A 17,688-nucleotide genomic window follows, 5' to 3' on the forward strand; every position below is an offset into this window, starting at 1 on the left:
GGCACGCCACAAGACCCCATGGTTGGCTCCTACCAGAAGGAGGTACACACACACCCGGGGAAGGCTGTACGGCAGCGGGAGAAAGGAATGGCAGAGCTCGGGGAAAATCGTATATCGCCGTTCGTTCGCGTGTCACCATCGATGCTCGCCCTCGCGGCCGGAGGAGATCCGCTTCGGTCGCATTAAAAGGCAAGGGGAGGGCGACGAGGAGGCACGATGAAATATCGCCTCCTCCACTCGTTCCCGATCGGAAGCGCTTTTCGCGGGGCCATTGCTACGCGGATGGAGGGGGGCCGCTTCCTTCCAAGGCGGGTTAGCACCCCGCGCACTTGGATCCCGCACGTCGGGCGGGCAGAACCCGAGGGACGCAGGTCGGGGGGCCGCCTTCTTCAGATGGGTTGTCGCTGCTTCTGCTGGCGCGCGGACGACGGGGAAAAGCTGGCTGCTGTAAATAATCAGGTTGGCGTCGTAAAGAAATTCGGGAGCCGAGAAGCCGCCACCCGCACGCCGACGCGACAGCCCGTGCTGCATACCATGCACGCGGGAAGGGAGCGTCCCCCCAACGGCGGCTGCTTGTTTTGCGCCGCCTCGAGAGGGTGCCAGAAAAGACAGAAGAAAAGACGCTCAAGATGAGGCGACCCACCACCCGGCCATTGGGTGCTGTTGTTGCGCAATGTTCGGTGTCGTTTCGCATCTGCTTTTGTTCGGCTTCCCCTAACGTCTAGCCCCGTGACGGGTGTTAGCGTTGTGCGGGATTTACGCCGTGACAAGTCGTTACGACGACGTCGGAGCCACCTGGCTTATGCGGGTCGCTGCGGGCGGCGCCTGTTACTAGGCCGTCGTCGTAAAAGAGCGCGCGGATACAAGGCGGTGTCTCGCAGATCCTCGTATATTACTGCGCGGTGATTAACTGGTATTTGTCGGTGCGAGGAACGTGCCCCGAATGGCGGCGAACGACGTCGTAAGTGATAGACGGTGTCGTTGCGTTAGCTGGCTCGGTTCAGGGCCACGCTCGTCAAGCTCCGGTCTGTACTCTAGTCATTTGCTACAATCGACAATGAGCTCAGCCGCAAAGCACTTGCTCGTGTTTTGTTTTAACTCCGAGCACTACCCTCACTGATAACTTTATGTGATGCCATTTGGTAAGTGGGAGATGGGATTGATACGCACGACGTGGTCATCCGCTCAACACCTCTTAACGAAGAAACGCTAGCGGAAGTAACCTCTGTCTTCAAACTTAGTATCATCAATGCGTGCTACACTGCTACTTCCAGTCACTGTTTTGTCTATGCGCAGCGCAATGCTCCTTCGTATTTTCGCTGCGCGATGAACCGAACTGTTTACAGCACGAGGCGCTGCGCGTGCTTTGGACACAGCCGCCGCAGTAAAGAAGAAACGAGCATATCGCCAAGTTTCCCGGAAAGATGTCTGTGTTTAGTTCATATGCTCCGGAGGAGGCGAGCCAGCGTCTCGCGGGAAACAAACCCCGCTAGTGTCTGCGAATGGCCCACAATATCGCAGGCAGGGAGTGCGGTTGTTTACACAGGCGTACATTTTTAGTGGCATCCATTCGGCTCCTCCGAAGGAAGGAAGCACGAGCAACTTTGACCAGGGAACGGTTGTTAAACCCTCGATATGATTTAAGGCTGCAACAAACAAGGCTCTAATGCTTTTCTTTTAGTCCTGGAAAAGATGGGTCCGCATAGTGAAATTGAAGATAGAAAGAGTCTGTGTGTTTAACATTCAGTTTCAACGTTCGACCTGCACAAAGTGCATGCCTTCATGAACTACTCCCAAGACAACAAGCTTTCAGTAGTCGCATCCAGCCTTTAACAGCCGCATGAAATGCGAATGTAAGGTTTGTAAACTTCCGACTGCTGCCGGGATGTTATGGCATGGACAACGGGCGCTCATCAATATAAGGTTATTGATCTGCTAGATACCGTTCTCCGCGCCCCTAACGCCATACCAATCGCACGTAGGCAGGTGGAATTCACGATTTAATGTTCAGTAATTTTATTTGGCTTGTTTTGATTAGCGGGTAATTGGAACTACAGTAACCAGAGCAATTCTTAAGCGTTTTGCGCCGTTGGGCTCCTCTGAACCTGGCTCAGGGCTTTGTGCAGCACTGTTGTATTAGTGAGCCAAGTCCGTGGCACGTTTATTACGCAATGAATCCCCCGTGATGTCGTTGTGGCTAACACGTTTTTGTTTTTTCACGCACGAGATCACGCGCAATAGATTCCGGTTCGCAGCGATTGCTTTTATGGTGGTGGCGACAAAACCTGCCTGTAAAAGTATTCACCGTACGCTAAACAACTCTCTGTTATCTTAAATGTCCTTCACAACGGAACGCCCCATAAATCAGGTGTAGGATGCGGCGTGTAAAGACCCAACGTGAACTTTGTACTGACAGAGGTGACATTTTTTTTACCGAAGTACATTATTGCTTGATTGATTGTAGGGTTTAACGCGCCAGCGCAACGCAGGCGATGAGGCGCGCCGTAGTGGAGGGCTCCGGATTAATTTTGACCACCTGGGCATTTTTAACTGGCGCCGAAATCTGGCACACACGGGAGTTTTTGCTTTTCGCGTCTAAAGTACGATTGACACGTGTAGGTTTCGAACCTACGGTATGTCCGCAGGAAACAATTCCGTCGCTTGACTCTATCGTGGTGGCGTGATTTGTTTCTGATTGTCAGGGGTGACGAGGTGCGCAGCGCTGGTTTTAATTCCATCCTAAACGGGCTTCAGCGAACAGTACCGGGCATTTTTCCATTGAGTGAATACGGCCCGAGCGCGAGCCTCGTAGGAGGCCTTCGCCGTCGACAATTTTCCGAGAAAAACAATTATACGGGGAGACGAAGCTTGGCCGGAGGGGAGAAGTCACAACTGCTGCCTTTCATACAAAACTGAACAGAACAAAACTGAGACGAGAAAATGCACGCCATTCCACGCTTCGACCTCGCGCTCCCTGTCCCAGTGTTTTTTACCGTCAAAAAAGGAAGACGAAAGCCTACGAGAACACGTGGAAAGAAGTGGCGTTTGTCAGGAAGCAGGGGGGTTCCCGCGAAAAAAAAGAACCAGAGCCTGTTCCGGCGCTTCCGCTCGCGGCGACGGAACAAATTCCCGCAGCATCGGCCTTGTCACTCGCCACAGCCCGCATCGCCACAGGGCACAGCCGACCGCCCAATTTGCTGGACAGCTGCAGACAACTTCTCCTCGAGGCATCCATTTCCCCGCACAGCATCCAAGCGTGCGCACAAAGCGCAACCCGAAGGCGGAAAGAGGCTGAAAAGAACGAGCGACGGATAGGAACAAACCGCGGGGGGAGAGGAGAGGGAAAAAAACGAAAGTGATAGCTAGCGCTACCCCTCCCCCCCTCCCGCGCAACAGCGGACTGCGCGAAGCCACAACCAGAAGGGAACGACGCCGGGGGACAAGGGAGAACCAAAAGGCGGAGAATTAAACAAAGAAGATGCAGGCAATAGGGGAGCGCGAAAAGTGAAACGGAAGAGAAAAGGGGGCGCCGAGGGTGCCCCCGCATGACCGGCACTAAAAAGACGGCTCGCGCACTTACACTGGGAAGTGCTACGATCATTCGCACTTCCATCCCAGAACGCCTCAAGATTGCACGCGCTGTTTCCAACCCCCGTGCAACAAAATCAGTTCGGTGATTTTCGTTGTAACCGCTTTGTCTGTCAGCCTAAATTTTTGTTTTCGTAAAGTTAGAATACGTTATAATTAAAGTTGTTCCCTGTGGCGTACCGTGGAATACGTTGATGGCATTACCCGCCGCGGTGGCTTTGTGGCTATGGCGTTGTGCTGCTGAGCACGAGGACGCGGGTTCGATTCCCGACCGCAGCGGTCGCTTTTCTGATGGAGGCTAAAAGCAAAAACGCCCGTGTCACGGTACGGGATTTAGGCGCACGTTAAACATCCCCAGGTGGTGAAAATTAATCCGGAGCCCTCCACTACGGCGCGCCTCATCGCCTTCGTTGCGTCGACGCTTTAAACCCTACAATAAAATAGTTTTTATTTAAACGTTTAAAAGTTAAACGTTTACGCACAAAACTTATTTCCACGTCTTAGCAGAAGTCGTGAAAACTCAGCAAATCCGCCAGCCCTGGTGTATGTTTTATAGACTGCACACGTTTCCATAGACGTTTCCAGACACAACTTATTTCCGCAGACTGCACTCGTGTCCCATTTTCCTACATGTACGGAACTTCACGTCCACGCCTTGCCGCAGAGCCTAAACGGCTCAATAATCGCCGTCAACCAAAGCCCGGATCGAGAATGGTCGTTTCATAATGACGCTTCCAGAATCAAGCCGAAGTTTGTTTCCCGAGGAAGTCCCGAATGATGAATGGCTGTTTTAGTTCCACTCGACTGTCCCATCTCGTGACGGATGGGCGAGCAATGAGGGATCTGCGTTATTTCACGATCTCCCCCACTTTCCGTACGCGCAAAAAAAAAAAAAAAAAAAGACAGACGGCTAATGGAAAATTGGTTCGTTGGTTGGACAAGAAAAAATGAGGGGTGTTTCGAACAGTTGCCTTTTTTTCACTCCTTCTGTGCAGTTGTTTGATATGATCTACGAGCTTTCTACTGAGTATTGTAAAGTATACACTAGTGTCACTAGATAAGATACAGAGTACCGTCACTGAGGCACGCAAGTGAGCAGCGGCGGCCATTTTGGTGTTTATCAGTGTTTCCAGATTGCCGCTCCTGTGGCCTCACCACTCACTTTGACGAGGTCATTTGTAAACAATACCGTCGAAGGCGCAGCAACACGGCATCTTCGGACGCACTTCTGTGGCTGAAATGCTGCGAAGCGCGTAATCTTTGATGCGACTTTGGAACGACGCCAGTCGCGCGCAGCCGCAGAGCAGAGAGGATAACCTGAGACTACCACAGTTCACCGACAGAAAACGCATAAACAACAAAATGGCGGTGCCCGTGGACCGTTGCAGTGTAAACAAATGTCACGTCACGTGATGCGAACTGACCAATGATCACGGCGGCGGCACGGAACAATAGGAGAAAAGAGTGCCGATACTCTGTAACCTTATCTAGTGACACTAGTATACACGTTCAAGGCGTTCCGTATTGGCGCAATGCGGTAATTTATTCTTTCCCTGAAAGTTCACAGTTATTAGTGACAGCTGTGCGAGATGGACTAAAATGGTCAGTATCAATATCTCGTATCAATATTTACAAAACTCGGCTAATTAGTGACACCCCTCTACCTGCTGTGTTATTACATCGTAAGTATACTTCGAGCGATAACTTGCTTTGGAGATTCAAACGGCTGGTATGAGAAGTTGCCCTTGAAGGTGATAATTTTTGATACCACATTTATCGCGTGCCTGAAAAAAAAAAAAAAAAAAACCTGGAAAGACGATTATGGTTTCTAAAAATCGTTCTGGTCTGTGTTATGCGGTGCGTCCTACCACAGTAGAGACAGGTTTCATTATCGTTTTGGGGCTTTGCTTAACTTGTGGATGTGCGAGATGAGGAGTCGTTTGTTGCCAAAACAAAGCGCAAAACAGCCTGGGCATCGGTACGGGAGATCGGACATAATCTATATACGTATGTTGTTAGTTGATGAACACATCGCATAAGGGTTGTGTATTGGCTAATATTAATAGCTAATAACATTAAACCAATAAAAATTTTAAGTGGATCTTCCCTATTCGCCACCTCGTTTGAGCTCTGCGAAGAGGCGCTGGGCAGCTCGGACTTGCAGACTCAGAAGAGTCTCGCGGAACGAGCTGCCATGGTCACCGGCAGGCTGCGGCTGTCCCGGTCGCGTATTCCCAAACAATATCCCCTAGGGGCCCAGGCCGACCCCCCCCCCCCCCCCCAAGCAGCCACGCAGAACCGTGACGTCACTTCCTCTATGTGCGCGACTTCATGCGACGTGGATTTTTTCTTCCCCTTCCCTTCTTGGTCAATCTCCCGCGTGGGTATGCCCCATGATCCAAGGATACCAACCAACCAACCAATCCACACGTGAGGACGGCCAGCTGACTAAGAAGTGGAGGTTTACCAGGCGAGGAGGCGCTTCAAGAGGATTCGCCCTACGCGGCTGTGCCACCGGAAGACGGCGACGACGACAGGCATGACGACGATTGCTACTGAATAAAACACTGTGCATAGTTTAATGGTCTTTGCTTTACATTGCCGTCCAAAACGGCTTTGCACTGCTGAGGTGCGGCTGCTCCCTCTTTACTGGGATCCGCTGTCAGTGTGGGGAGAAGCTAGGTCGACCCCAGCTCTGCCGTTTCTCCAGCCTTCCACCCCTAGTGCAACCTGCGCCAATTTTTGCGTGAGTGTCTGTGTTTTATCTGAGCATTACAGGAAAACCATGCATGTTTTACTGGCGGAAGCTCTATATACAGCGCCGCATGGAAGCCGGGAGCGTCTGCATAGTGTATGCTCTCTTTCCACTGTTTCTCCATGAAACTTGGCGAAAAATGAAGTCTGACTCTTTACAAAGGTACTTTTTCCACGAGTGTCTGTGTGTTAAATGTCAGGATTGGGGAAACGCCATGCATGTGTACCGGCGGAGAATCTACGGCTCCATACAGCAGGCGGCAGCATTCAAGTGGTGTGTGGTCACTGGTCCCGTTCTGCTTTCGTTTTAAGCAGCAACTGAACATAAATTTTGCAATAGCGTTTTTAAGCTTAATGCTGCTTGGATTAATGATTACAACGCAGTTTTATTCCCCGAATGAGGGAGAGAGAGCAAATGTATATTTTTATTCCTTCAAGAACATTAAAAACCTAGGCTCGTCTAATAGCTCAAATTTTTTCGCACTGCTTGCTGTAAATTTTTAGGCTTTTTGTAATTAAAGAAGTGCTCGAATAGATTTTTTCGCAAAGACTTACGCCACCCCCCCCCCCCCCCCCCCTTGTTTTTAGTACGGAATCTATGGGCGTTTCGGGCATTTCGGCGTTTCGAAACTTCAGGATTAAAAAAAATTTCCGCGTACTTAAGAACTTTCCCCAAAATGTTTTCACCAGCTCCCACTGCCCCCTAGGTGCACAATGTTGCCGTGAAACGCGTAAAGTTTTGTGCTGTAAATAGATGAGCCGGGGCATCTGGAAAATGGCAGGCTGTTTGATGTGAGCATTATTTTGCAAGGCGGTATATAAGCCTCTACATGCGTATATAAATATCAATCTCCGTCTTTGTGGCGTCTCTTAAAGAAATCTGATGTAGTGTTATGCAAGGACATAACTGCACAGGTACCCGGCTACCCCGGTTCACTGAAGCCACTAGGGAATGCAGTGCGTAAAATTGCACTAGGCCCCCCGAAAAGAAAAAGGAAATGAAAAGGTTATGTTTTTTTTTTTTTAACTCGGTATACTCATCCCCTTATGTATACGTTTTGAGACGAACGCCGCCTAGCAGCTAGGCATACTTCTATCATCAACGTATAAGCTCCCATTGTTGACACCCATCGTTATGCACTAGCTGTAATATTGTTACGCGGTGGCAGGACACGAACAATGAAAGATAATGAACGCTATATTTACACTATTTAGAAGCGGCCATGGCAAAGTCCGCTCAGTCTGCACACCTGCCTTTTCTTCGTCGTCTTCGACGCCGGGCTATGGTGCTGCCATGGGGCATTGTCCACCTGTCCCGTGACAATATTGTTTACTCTGAAGTTTAATGCGCCTACTCACGTCTAACCTTGCTTTTGTTCTCAATCCTGTGCTTTATCTGCATTCCATCGAGGGTAAAAAAGAATTGCGGTGGTGGGAGCAAAGCTATCTGCAAACCGTAACACTATGCCCGTCAACACCGGAGGCATATGGGCCTTGCAACTGATGTAATTTAGAGACAGAAATTTATCTGACATTTTGACTTTTTTTTCCTGCGGGGAGGTTTGTTGAGGGTTGGTGTTATCACGCTTTCTTAATGGTAATAACTAACGAAAGGTACATAGCGAAATTAAATGTGTAATAAACAACTAGATCCCCGAGAAAGTCACTCATCGAACTTAACAGCTGTCAAGTTAGATTAATGTTCTATGAACAGCTGTTACGTTCACTGAATACCAGCTAGCTGGTATTCACTGAAGGTGATGGTTTTGTTCTCTATCTTTTCCCGTTCGGACAGCCATGTTAGATGTTTCACAGCGCAGTTGTATGCAGGCAGCTATCACGGCAAAAGCGAGAAAACTAACACGCGCAAGAGAAATACAGAATCGCAACAATTGGAACTACGGTACTCTGGGATTAGCTGGGAGCCGCTTTGTTTTTCAAACAGGCCGCCGTTCTTGCACACACAAATGAACGAAAAATTGTTTGAGCTCCAGCTTCGGTAAGAAATAAACAGAAACGCATAGGGCTGCAACTGAGCGTAAGTTAACTTTAATGTAGCAGTTTTAGTGGAGGGGAAGGCCATTCGAGATTTTTTCCCCGGAGAAGGTACTGCGGTTGCGGTTACATATCGTTACGGGTTGTATAACTGTAGTGACAATTATACCTCACTTCTTCAGGGATACAGTGGGGAGGGATACGTAATTCCTGTATCTCAAGTAGTTAGGAAGATGATGACAGCACAATGCCGATGCACTTGAGCATCAACCAAGCAGCTCCATTCTTTGCTGAAAAGAAGTTATGCACTAACGTTTCCACTTCACAACTATATTTTACCTATTATAGAATTGAGCAGATTCCATAACGCCGAACGCACCTTCATGCTAAAAAGATATTACATTTAATTTTTGCTTCACGACTACCCAGAAGAAATTTTCCCGCTTTCCGTATTGTCCTGGCTGTGTAGAGGGCTGACTGAATTACTTTTACACAACGCAAAGCCTAAAGTCAGTGAATGCTTTGTTTTATTTATATAAAACAACAATATGTTCTTGTTTTTTCTGGGTATTGTAGATGATTGAAAGACGGGATATTCAGGTACTTCCGGTCATGGATCTTGTATTTTTCAGGATGTGAACACGTAAGCTTCAGAAACTTGCTAGTAATCGCTTGCTGCGAGCCGATAACCGACTAATAACTACAATGAATTGATGCAAACGCAACGCATATACAAAAACGAATCAATGGAGAAATATCTGGCAATCAGCAAAATTATAATTGCTCGAACAGATATTTTGTCCCCGTAGAGATGCGAAGCCATTTCTTTGTGATTATAGGAGCGGATCTATCGCTCCAGTGCGTATTCGTGTACGCACGTTCACGTAATGCATAACATTCGCGCATTGGTCCAGTCGTTACTGCATCGTTCGTTTTAAAGACCAGAATTGGGAATTCGGAAGGGGTTCCCAAATTAACTTTTTTTTCGTTTAAAACCACAACATTTATACTACAACGTTCGTCTGAAGCGCTTGTTTGACTATAACAGAAATTGGGCCGGAAATATTTGAACCAACTCAAGAAGCGCTCAGACGTCTAGGCCGACAGTTTGTCGAACACACTGCCGACCAAATGATAGTTTGCTGACCACGTGTTGTCGAATTTTCGGTGGCGACCGCGAATCCACCCATAGTGCCAGGAAAACGGGTCCGCTCCGGGGCCTCCTGACGGCTCAGGCTCACCGGAGGGGCTCAGGCAGCCGCGACGCTCGGAGTGGCGCTAGCGTCGCTCGCGGCAGCTCCGCTGTTCGGCGGCGGGAGCGGCGGCAGGTTCGTTTCGCAGACGAGGCGTCTGCGTGGACGCGTCCGGGCTCGCGGCGGTGGCGTGTTGTCTGTCTCTGTTGCGGTGTTCGCGTAGTGTTTGTCGGGCGCGCTGGCTACTCGTGCGTCGGCGCCGCCCTTGACTGCTCGTTCACAAAGATCGGAGCCGGGAGAACGCGACCGGCACGCGACCACGGCGCTCGCTGGACGTGCGAGAAAGTCGCGCCGCTGTGCGCTAGTGTGGCACCGCTGGTGGGAACCGTAGCATGATCGCGGCCGGCTTCGAGCCATGGCACCACGTCCCGGTCACCAACACTGCCAGCAGCGACCACTCCTCTGGATAACGACGGCCTCTCGGATTATAGCCACCCTTTGGCTGCTTGCGTGGACCGCAGACGCCGCTGATGCCCGTAAGTTGTTGGCCTGTGTTCTGCTCACGTGGGAAAGTTGTTTGACGCCTCGCTCGGGATGCGACTCGGAAACGTGGTTGACGCCTCAAGGCGCGCGACTTGACGGGCGCGTGTGTTATGGACGATGACATTAATCCTGTTACACGATAAAGCATTGTCTGCGTGGTGTATTATGTACACGCCACCCTACGGTGTATCTCAGTGAACACTCTGGTCGTCAGTGGTCATTTCAAACCACGATCACGACGCGAGGTTATTGTTCTGGCGAGTCGTCATGGCGCAATGAATTTGGAAAAGCATAATGTGGAATTTGTGTGTTTAAAATTCGTTTATTTTCCTGGTGGCGCAAGGGAGAACTGCTTCCGTGCGCAGCTCCTCCCGGGAGCTTCCTTTTCTAATCACTTCACCTCAGGTGCCTTGAGAAATGCGGAACTTTGCCAAAAAATCTAACGTTCTCGAACCTAAAGATGCAACCTATCGTATTGATGGTTAAGTAATTTTCCAGCATTTTGGATGTCGGGTACGCCCTCTACTTTCCGATGTACGGCTTTTTTTTTTTTTGGGGGGGGGGGGGGGGGAGGGAGGTTGATGGTGTTTACAGGCGTTCGTTTATTTGCAATATATCATTGTTTGTTAACTGCCAACAATTGTGGGTATCGGTGACTATAAAAAAGAGAACTTGCGACGAAAACAAATCTTCACCGAGGTGTTTTTTTCAGCTCCTAAAAGCTTTACGAGAGGCCTTTCGAAAACCGCCACGTGTTAAATGTAGCTGAGTTACTCCTTTTTTTTTTTTTTTTGTTTCTCAGTCGTAAGTACCCTGGAATAATTTACTTTAAAATATCTTTAGTACCAGCTGCGCTGTCCGACTTCAATGCGGAGCACACAACGGCTTGTCACTTGAAAAGCGGTTTATCTTTGTTCAAGAACAATGGAAAAACCCGGTGACCACACAGATGCCCCTCGTGCATACCGTTGCGTGGCCTTATTCACGGCTGTCGTTAAGAAACATGAGTGAGTTTGTTTTCGTAAATTCTGTTGCCCTCAAAAGCCCATTATCAACAAGGAAATCCAGTCTAAAAATTCGCATTTACCAAAGTGCTTCATCTTACCGAGCCGCCAACCACCGCTATATCGGCGGCGCACCTCAAAAGCTATTGTGCGCTTCTGCGTCACGTATATAGATGAAAACCAACGCACGCTCATGCGGTTACATTAAGTTCGCTTGCTTGACCAGTCTTTTTGATACTCTCGTGCCACGCGAATACATGCGTGCAATGTCCGCAATTACGCTCGACGGCGAGCGCGCAAAGCTTCAAAAGCACACTCACGTCTGCTCTGCAATCTAATGAGTTAATTAAATGTTTGAACCCATAAGGATACATTTGCGGGCTGTTTAGCGACTGATTGGGTGCAAAGCAGCAAAGAAAGAAAAAGAAGAAACTTTCCATAGTAAAGGTAAATTATGCCTAGCTAAAAAAAATTCCGTACGTTTTTTCGGCTGTCGTCATCATTATGATACATTATTTTCGATTTAAAGGAGCTGGATTTTTCTCTGAATCGCCTGACCTTGCCATATTGTCTAGAAACACGACGTCGCAGCGCCGCTAGGCGTGGCACCGGGTGTCGGTACCTTGTTTCTTGTGAGTATTGCGGAGAAAATTGTTCAATTTCGAAACTCTTGCGAACGCACGAAACCGGCCGCCGTGGGAGCGTAAGAGTAGAAATAAGCGTTCAGACCAAAGTTTTGTTCATACGCAAATGCGCGTTGTTGCGGAAAGATGATCGCCTTTAAACTTTCGTATTTGGCCGATAAGCACGCTCCGAGGTCCAGCCACCTTGATCGTTGCTCGATACAGTGCTGTCAATTTGCGTTACCCGTGAATTCTTCCCTCGGAGCTTCGTGCTTGGTAGTTGAGGGGAAATGCGACGCTTATGACGACGACGAGGGTTCTCCTAAAAAAGGTTCATCCGCGTGGCCGGGGGTGGGGACTTTCAGCGCATTTCGCATTCCTGGACTCGAAATATCCGAGGTTTATACAACGCGATTACCGATTGTTGCCAGCCAGGTCTTTCCAGGAATTAGCGTCGTTCATAAATTATGCTTTCTAAATTTAAAAAAAAATCAAAAGTGGGGAAAGGAAAATTGGGCTTCCTGGAAATGCCGGAAGTGTACGAAAACATTTCTTTTGGTAAAAGAGGCAACGTGAGCACATTTGTTTACCGCTACCACATTCCTATTATTATTTCGATAATATTCACCAGTTTGTCCGGAGTAGTTATTCCCGAAATGCAAATTTTACACCGTCGTTCGTGCTTCACTCGTTCACGAAAGCAGCAGATTACCGCTATCGGCGGTTCTCAAACCAGATAATTTTCTTACCGCAGGATATGTGAAATTATCTCAGCGATGTTATTTGCAATTGATATACGTTTCCCCTGCTACCAGCGTCCTAATTACTGCTTAGTAAACCGGTACACTTGCACGTGTCTTAGTGGAAACAGCCGTGTATAGTGTCGTGCTGAGCATGAAAAAACACCAACGAATCTTGCCGATTGTTGACACCGCCGGTTTTAGTGAAAAACAAAAAAAGAAGATAGTAATTTTATGGGCACGATATTTTCAAACGAAATGCAGTAGACTCTCGCTAAGACGAACTCGGTTATTGCATGGTTAAGACAAATAAAACTTGTTCTCTCTTGTAACGTGCACAATGAAAAAAACGTCCGCTTGGGGCGAATTTGTGATAATACTGTAACGACAAAAGTTGGCGAATAACTACCGCTACAGTAGCATGGTGGTCAGTAGTGAGGAAGTCGAGAAGGTTTAGGATGATCCAAGGTTAACTGTTTTAATTTACTGATAACATTGGTGACACCTAGCACATACGAACTTCAAACAATGCCCTTATTACATTAAATAAGAAAATAGGCTAGAGAGCAAGAGTACTTGGCTGACTGGTGAGGGTCTCCCGGCTTAAGCTCCCGGCCCGGCAGCGTTACTCGATTGAGTCCCCGGTGCAGGCCACTACTAGCAGCCGGTGGAGCAGCCTTATATTTCCTCCAACCTGACCCACGGGAAAAAAGCGCATTCTGGACACACTTTTCGCAGCCAATCGCGGAGACACTTCTAAACTCCAATCAGCCACGTTCCCGCCAAAGGGAAAGGGCCAATCACACACAGACGCAAAGTTTGAACCCGAAAACGCGCGCCTCGACAATTATTGACGTAAACAAAGTAGTTGAGACAAAACACTAAATTAATCAGTGCAAAAGACGAGAACGGCCGTTGGAGCTAGGCAGAGGGCTCGGAGCCCGAAGCGAACACCGCAAGGGGCGCGTAATCTTCTACAAAGCGGAAACCCGAGCTCCGGCTACGCTCGGCCAGCACGGTTTCCTCACCCCGTAATAGCCGCGTCTTCCAGTCGGTCGGCAAGAAAGACACACTCCGCATGCATTTCTTAGAAAAACTGGGTCTTGGCGGTCGAAGAAGTTGTTTACAAAAGAGAAACAGCAAACTGAATACGAACAATTCGAACAAATTTTCACGGTCCCTTCGAATTCATGTTTACGGGAGTGTACTGTCGTGCGGAAATATTTTTTTCTCGATGGAAACATTGAGCAAAGCACGCCGAATCCGCAAATAATGAAAGTACCACGAAAGAGGTCATGACTCGTTCTTTTTGGGCTTTCCCGCAGCTCTGTAGTAGTTTAGCCTCACTTTTCGATGCGGAAACACAGGTGATCAGACAACAAACATTGGGTTCCAGCTCCATCTGGATGTGTGGCCAATGCCGCAATAAAACTTTCAGGTGCCGAAAAGGGGGAACTTGTGCCTTAAAAATACAAACGATGGCTCTCTCTCACTCTCTTTCTTTTTCTTTGGCTGACTTGCGCCGTCGGTGGTGCACCGACTCCTTGCGGAAAATCCAACTCTATGCACGTGCTCTAATGACGACGACGACGACGACGACGACGACGACGACGATGATGCCCGTGGTGTGTGTGACACGTACTAACTCGGGGGGATTGTTTCCTCCCCCCCCCCCCCCCCCCTGCTTAGTAGAGGCGACACCAGCATTGGCGCGCGGTCGTTGCTATAGTAACGTCATCCGTTTACAGCTTATGGGGAGATCTCATTTTAACATTATTTTAAGTAGCAGTTAAATCAGCGACAACCGTGCCGAGATGCAAAAATCGCTTGCGTCTAGGAAGTTCATTCGCGTTTCAAGACTTCAAACATGTGCGAACCGACATGGCGTATAAGGCTATGTTCAGACTACCGACGCAAACGCCATGTCGTGATCTAAGGGCGCAAAAAAAAAAAAAAAAAAAAAAACGGCGTGTCACGCAGTTTGGTTGGCTGAGACGTGAAATCACGTCATTCTTTAAAGTTATTACGACAGTTGCGGCAACGGTCTGAACCCGGCCTAACGCTGCGCCTCTTATTCTCAGCCCGCGATTAGCGACGTCAACGCCGTCGCGGTGAAACGTGCTAAAAACTTAAATCCACACAAAAAAAAAAGCAAATACCAAATATCTTAAATACCAAAAACAATGAGGTTGCCTTTCAGTATCAAGCAAAGAAACCCTGCGCTGCGCGCTGTGGTTGCGTTGAATCGTGGCTCTTTGTACTTCGAAAACGATGTGGCCAAGTGGACGGGGTGTTGCACCAACTCGCAAGACGGCTTCGCCTCGTTGTTTGGCCTCGAGTACGCGGCAGCGGCTGGATATATTCGGCGCGCCCTGCAATCGGCCGAGATTGGCGTCGACGAGAGGCTATACAGAACATGCCATCCTATTTGGGTCTCGGTAAGTGGCTTGAAGTAGCTGTACCATTCCCAGGAGCGGAGTCTACGTATACATAAGGCCGTTCCCTCGTGCACCGAGAACTTAAGAACCGAGCGTCACCTCCTTTTGTTCTGATGCCAAACTTTGCGTCTTGTGCGAATCGTGCGTTAACGGCAGCAGTCTTCGGTGTCAAAATTTGTTCCATTGTTACTCCATTCAAGGCTTATTTGTAGCGCGCGTTCACGCCAAATGTCCCGATGTCAAGATGCGTATCGCGCTTAAGGCAGTAAAAATTGAATAATAAAAAATTGTAGTTGATTCCTCTGTCATAGGAATAGGTAAAACATGAAAGTGAAATGTGCAGCGAAATATGCAGTTGAGCACGGTTTGCGGGTCGGCGGTTGTCTTGGGGGTGTGCTTGGTGAGTGACGTCCTGCTGGCGGGTCGCTTCGGCAAAGGTGTACTGGAGTCACTTTCGTGACGGATATGACGTCAGTGAAATCTTGGTGTATCCCGGCATAAAACACTTTCGTGGTAAAATATAAAACCCGAAAACGAACATCCCTAGGTATAACGTACAGCCGGTAAAACGCTTGTCTATAACAGCGATTTCAACTTCAACCATTGATTGATTGTGGGGGTTTAACGCGCCGACGCAACGCAGGCGATGAGGCGCGCCGTAGTGGAGGGCTCCGGATTAATTTTGACCACCTGGGGATCTTTAACGTGCGCCGAAATCTCGCACACACGGGCGTTTTTGCTTTTCGCCTCCATCAGAAAAGCGGCCGCCGCGGCCGGGAATCGAACCCGCGACCTTGTGCTCAGCAGCGCAACGCTTCAACTTCAACCAGCTACATCGGAAAACTGCCAAAACATACTCGTTCCAAACATGTCGGAGGCAAAAGCGAAGGACTTCAGAATTCCGCAGTAGTTTTATTCAAATCCCGCTCCGGCGGGGCAGGATAGGGCTGAGAGTACGAACGCTGTGTTATAGACAAGCCTTTTACCGACTGTACTCTTTAGTACTAAAGGTTCCTTCCCCGCAAGAAGACCCTCTGTGCAGGGGTGCACCCTTTACAAGCCTCTTGCGTCTTTGTACTGGCGTCACTTCCGTGGCGGATATGACGTTCAGCGAAGTCTTTGTGTATCCTGGAATGAAACACTTTCGTGTTAAAACAACAAGGAATGAATGTCAGTGTGGTTTGTTCTTGTGTGGGATTTACGAACTATGGATCGGGTAGCTCTGTATCTCGTGCGCCTCATTCGCGGATTCGGGCATCTTGTGAGCGAACCAAATATATATCGGCAAGCCCTTTTTTAACGCGACCAAAGTAGCACGTAGCCTGTATGGTATGTATATACTCTGAAGGGATGAGAAACTTGTGATGTGGAATGTGCCCCGTACTAGTGACGAAACTGGAGAGATCATTGAGAAATACAAGGCGAATGGTCAATTTCCTCGCTTCGCCCCACGTCCCTCCCAACACAAGAAATCGAAATGAAATATTCCATTTCTTTTAGAAGTAAAGTGAGTGTCCTCCGATACTTACTCCAATGTTGCGGAAGTTCTGATTGCAAACATACTGTCATTTCTCTGCAGCTCGTAATTTTTCCGGTTCTCGTATTGGTAAAAATATAAATTGAAAATATGTCTTAGCATTTACCTTAAATGAATAGGAACGGCTTCGGAGGAGCTGCGGCTGCAGGAAAGATAGCGAATAAATTTCAAAAGAACGTGCGCGCGAACGCAAATACGCATTTTGACGCGCTTAGTTATGCGCGGTCATTTCATAAGGTATTTTTGGAGGCGAAAAGATACCCAGAATGTTTTTTTTTTATTTGTATGCTATGCATTTGTCTATTCGTCAACCCCCACGCAAAGAAATAGTAACAATCACAGCCGCCGCGCGTTGTCTACACGGCCTGACTCTTACCTGATTAGCTGCGGTCCCGCCTGCCTTCTTGCGTTGATCGGTGATGCAACGGATTAGTTTCACAACCTCTGCGGCTTGGGAATATAGATTTGCGACCGAAGTCACGGGTTAGCGTACTTTCGCGGTGGCTGTTCTTACGGTGGTGGATAAATACAAAAACTACCCTCGTTTCCGTGCACGCTAGAGGCGCTTTCAATCAATCTGTAGCCGTCGACTACGGCGTGCCTCGTCGCCCAGGCGTAGTTTCAGGGCGCAAAACTCCCACTTTTAGCGCTGCGGCCCTCGGGGTTTCGTTCTAAACCCGGTATACTCCCAACAATTTCTTGTTATTCTTAAAATTGAACGTGTTATTTACTCTTCAGTGTGCTAGGTTTAGAGAACTGACGAATAAATCATTGCGGTGCTCGTCGCATAAAATATTTCCCTAAACTGAACGGCTTATTCGGTCGAGAGATGGACAGAGCACAGAATAAGGACTTGTTCTGGACAACGGCGCTAAAAAAGACGTGGACGAAGGGAACGGACAGGACGATCGCTGACTCACAACTAGTTTATTCACGGTATGCGTACGGAATATAAACGTATACAACAGAAAAGAGAGAGAAAACAAAGCAATCAAATCGAACACACTCCCTCGTACGTACCCCCTCTCCCACATAGTCAACACTCAAAGGCTTAACGTGGAACGCATGAAGAATAAACAAAGGGCCACTCCCGGGCTTATAACTGGGTTACAAAGCGTAGGAACATCAAGCATGGCGGCAGGTGCTAGTTAAGTACGCATATTCTTTGTCGCACAGCGCTATCGACGTTTGCTTACACAATCGTCTCCCAGTTTTCTGCTGTGAAACGCTTCAATAATTCCGCACGTTTACATTCCGCACGCACCCCTTGAAT

General features: G+C 48.5%; 1 protein-coding gene across 3 annotated transcripts in view; it reads left to right on the forward strand.

Annotated features, from left to right (window-relative positions):
- Positions 1–9,666: 9,666 nt before the first annotated feature.
- LOC144178701 (roundabout homolog 1-like) overlaps positions 9,667–17,688 on the forward strand; it is a 200,984-nt gene continuing 192,962 nt past the window's right edge. For 2 of the 3 annotated variants that reach the window (XM_077706718.1, XM_077706720.1), the window contains exon 1: positions 9,668–10,066. In XM_077706718.1, the coding sequence (XP_077562844.1) occupies positions 9,946–10,066 (121 nt within the window). In that variant the 5' untranslated portion in view covers positions 9,668–9,945. Of the gene's footprint in view, positions 10,067–17,688 lie in introns of all 3 variants that reach the window. The other variant, XM_077706721.1, reaches the window with a different exon arrangement.

This window comes from Haemaphysalis longicornis, unplaced genomic scaffold (assembly GCF_048455015.1).
Source record: "Haemaphysalis longicornis isolate Haplotype H1 unplaced genomic scaffold, Haemaphysalis longicornis Haplotype H1 scaffold_4, whole genome shotgun sequence".
Lineage (NCBI taxonomy): Eukaryota > Metazoa > Arthropoda > Arachnida > Ixodida > Ixodidae > Haemaphysalis > Haemaphysalis longicornis.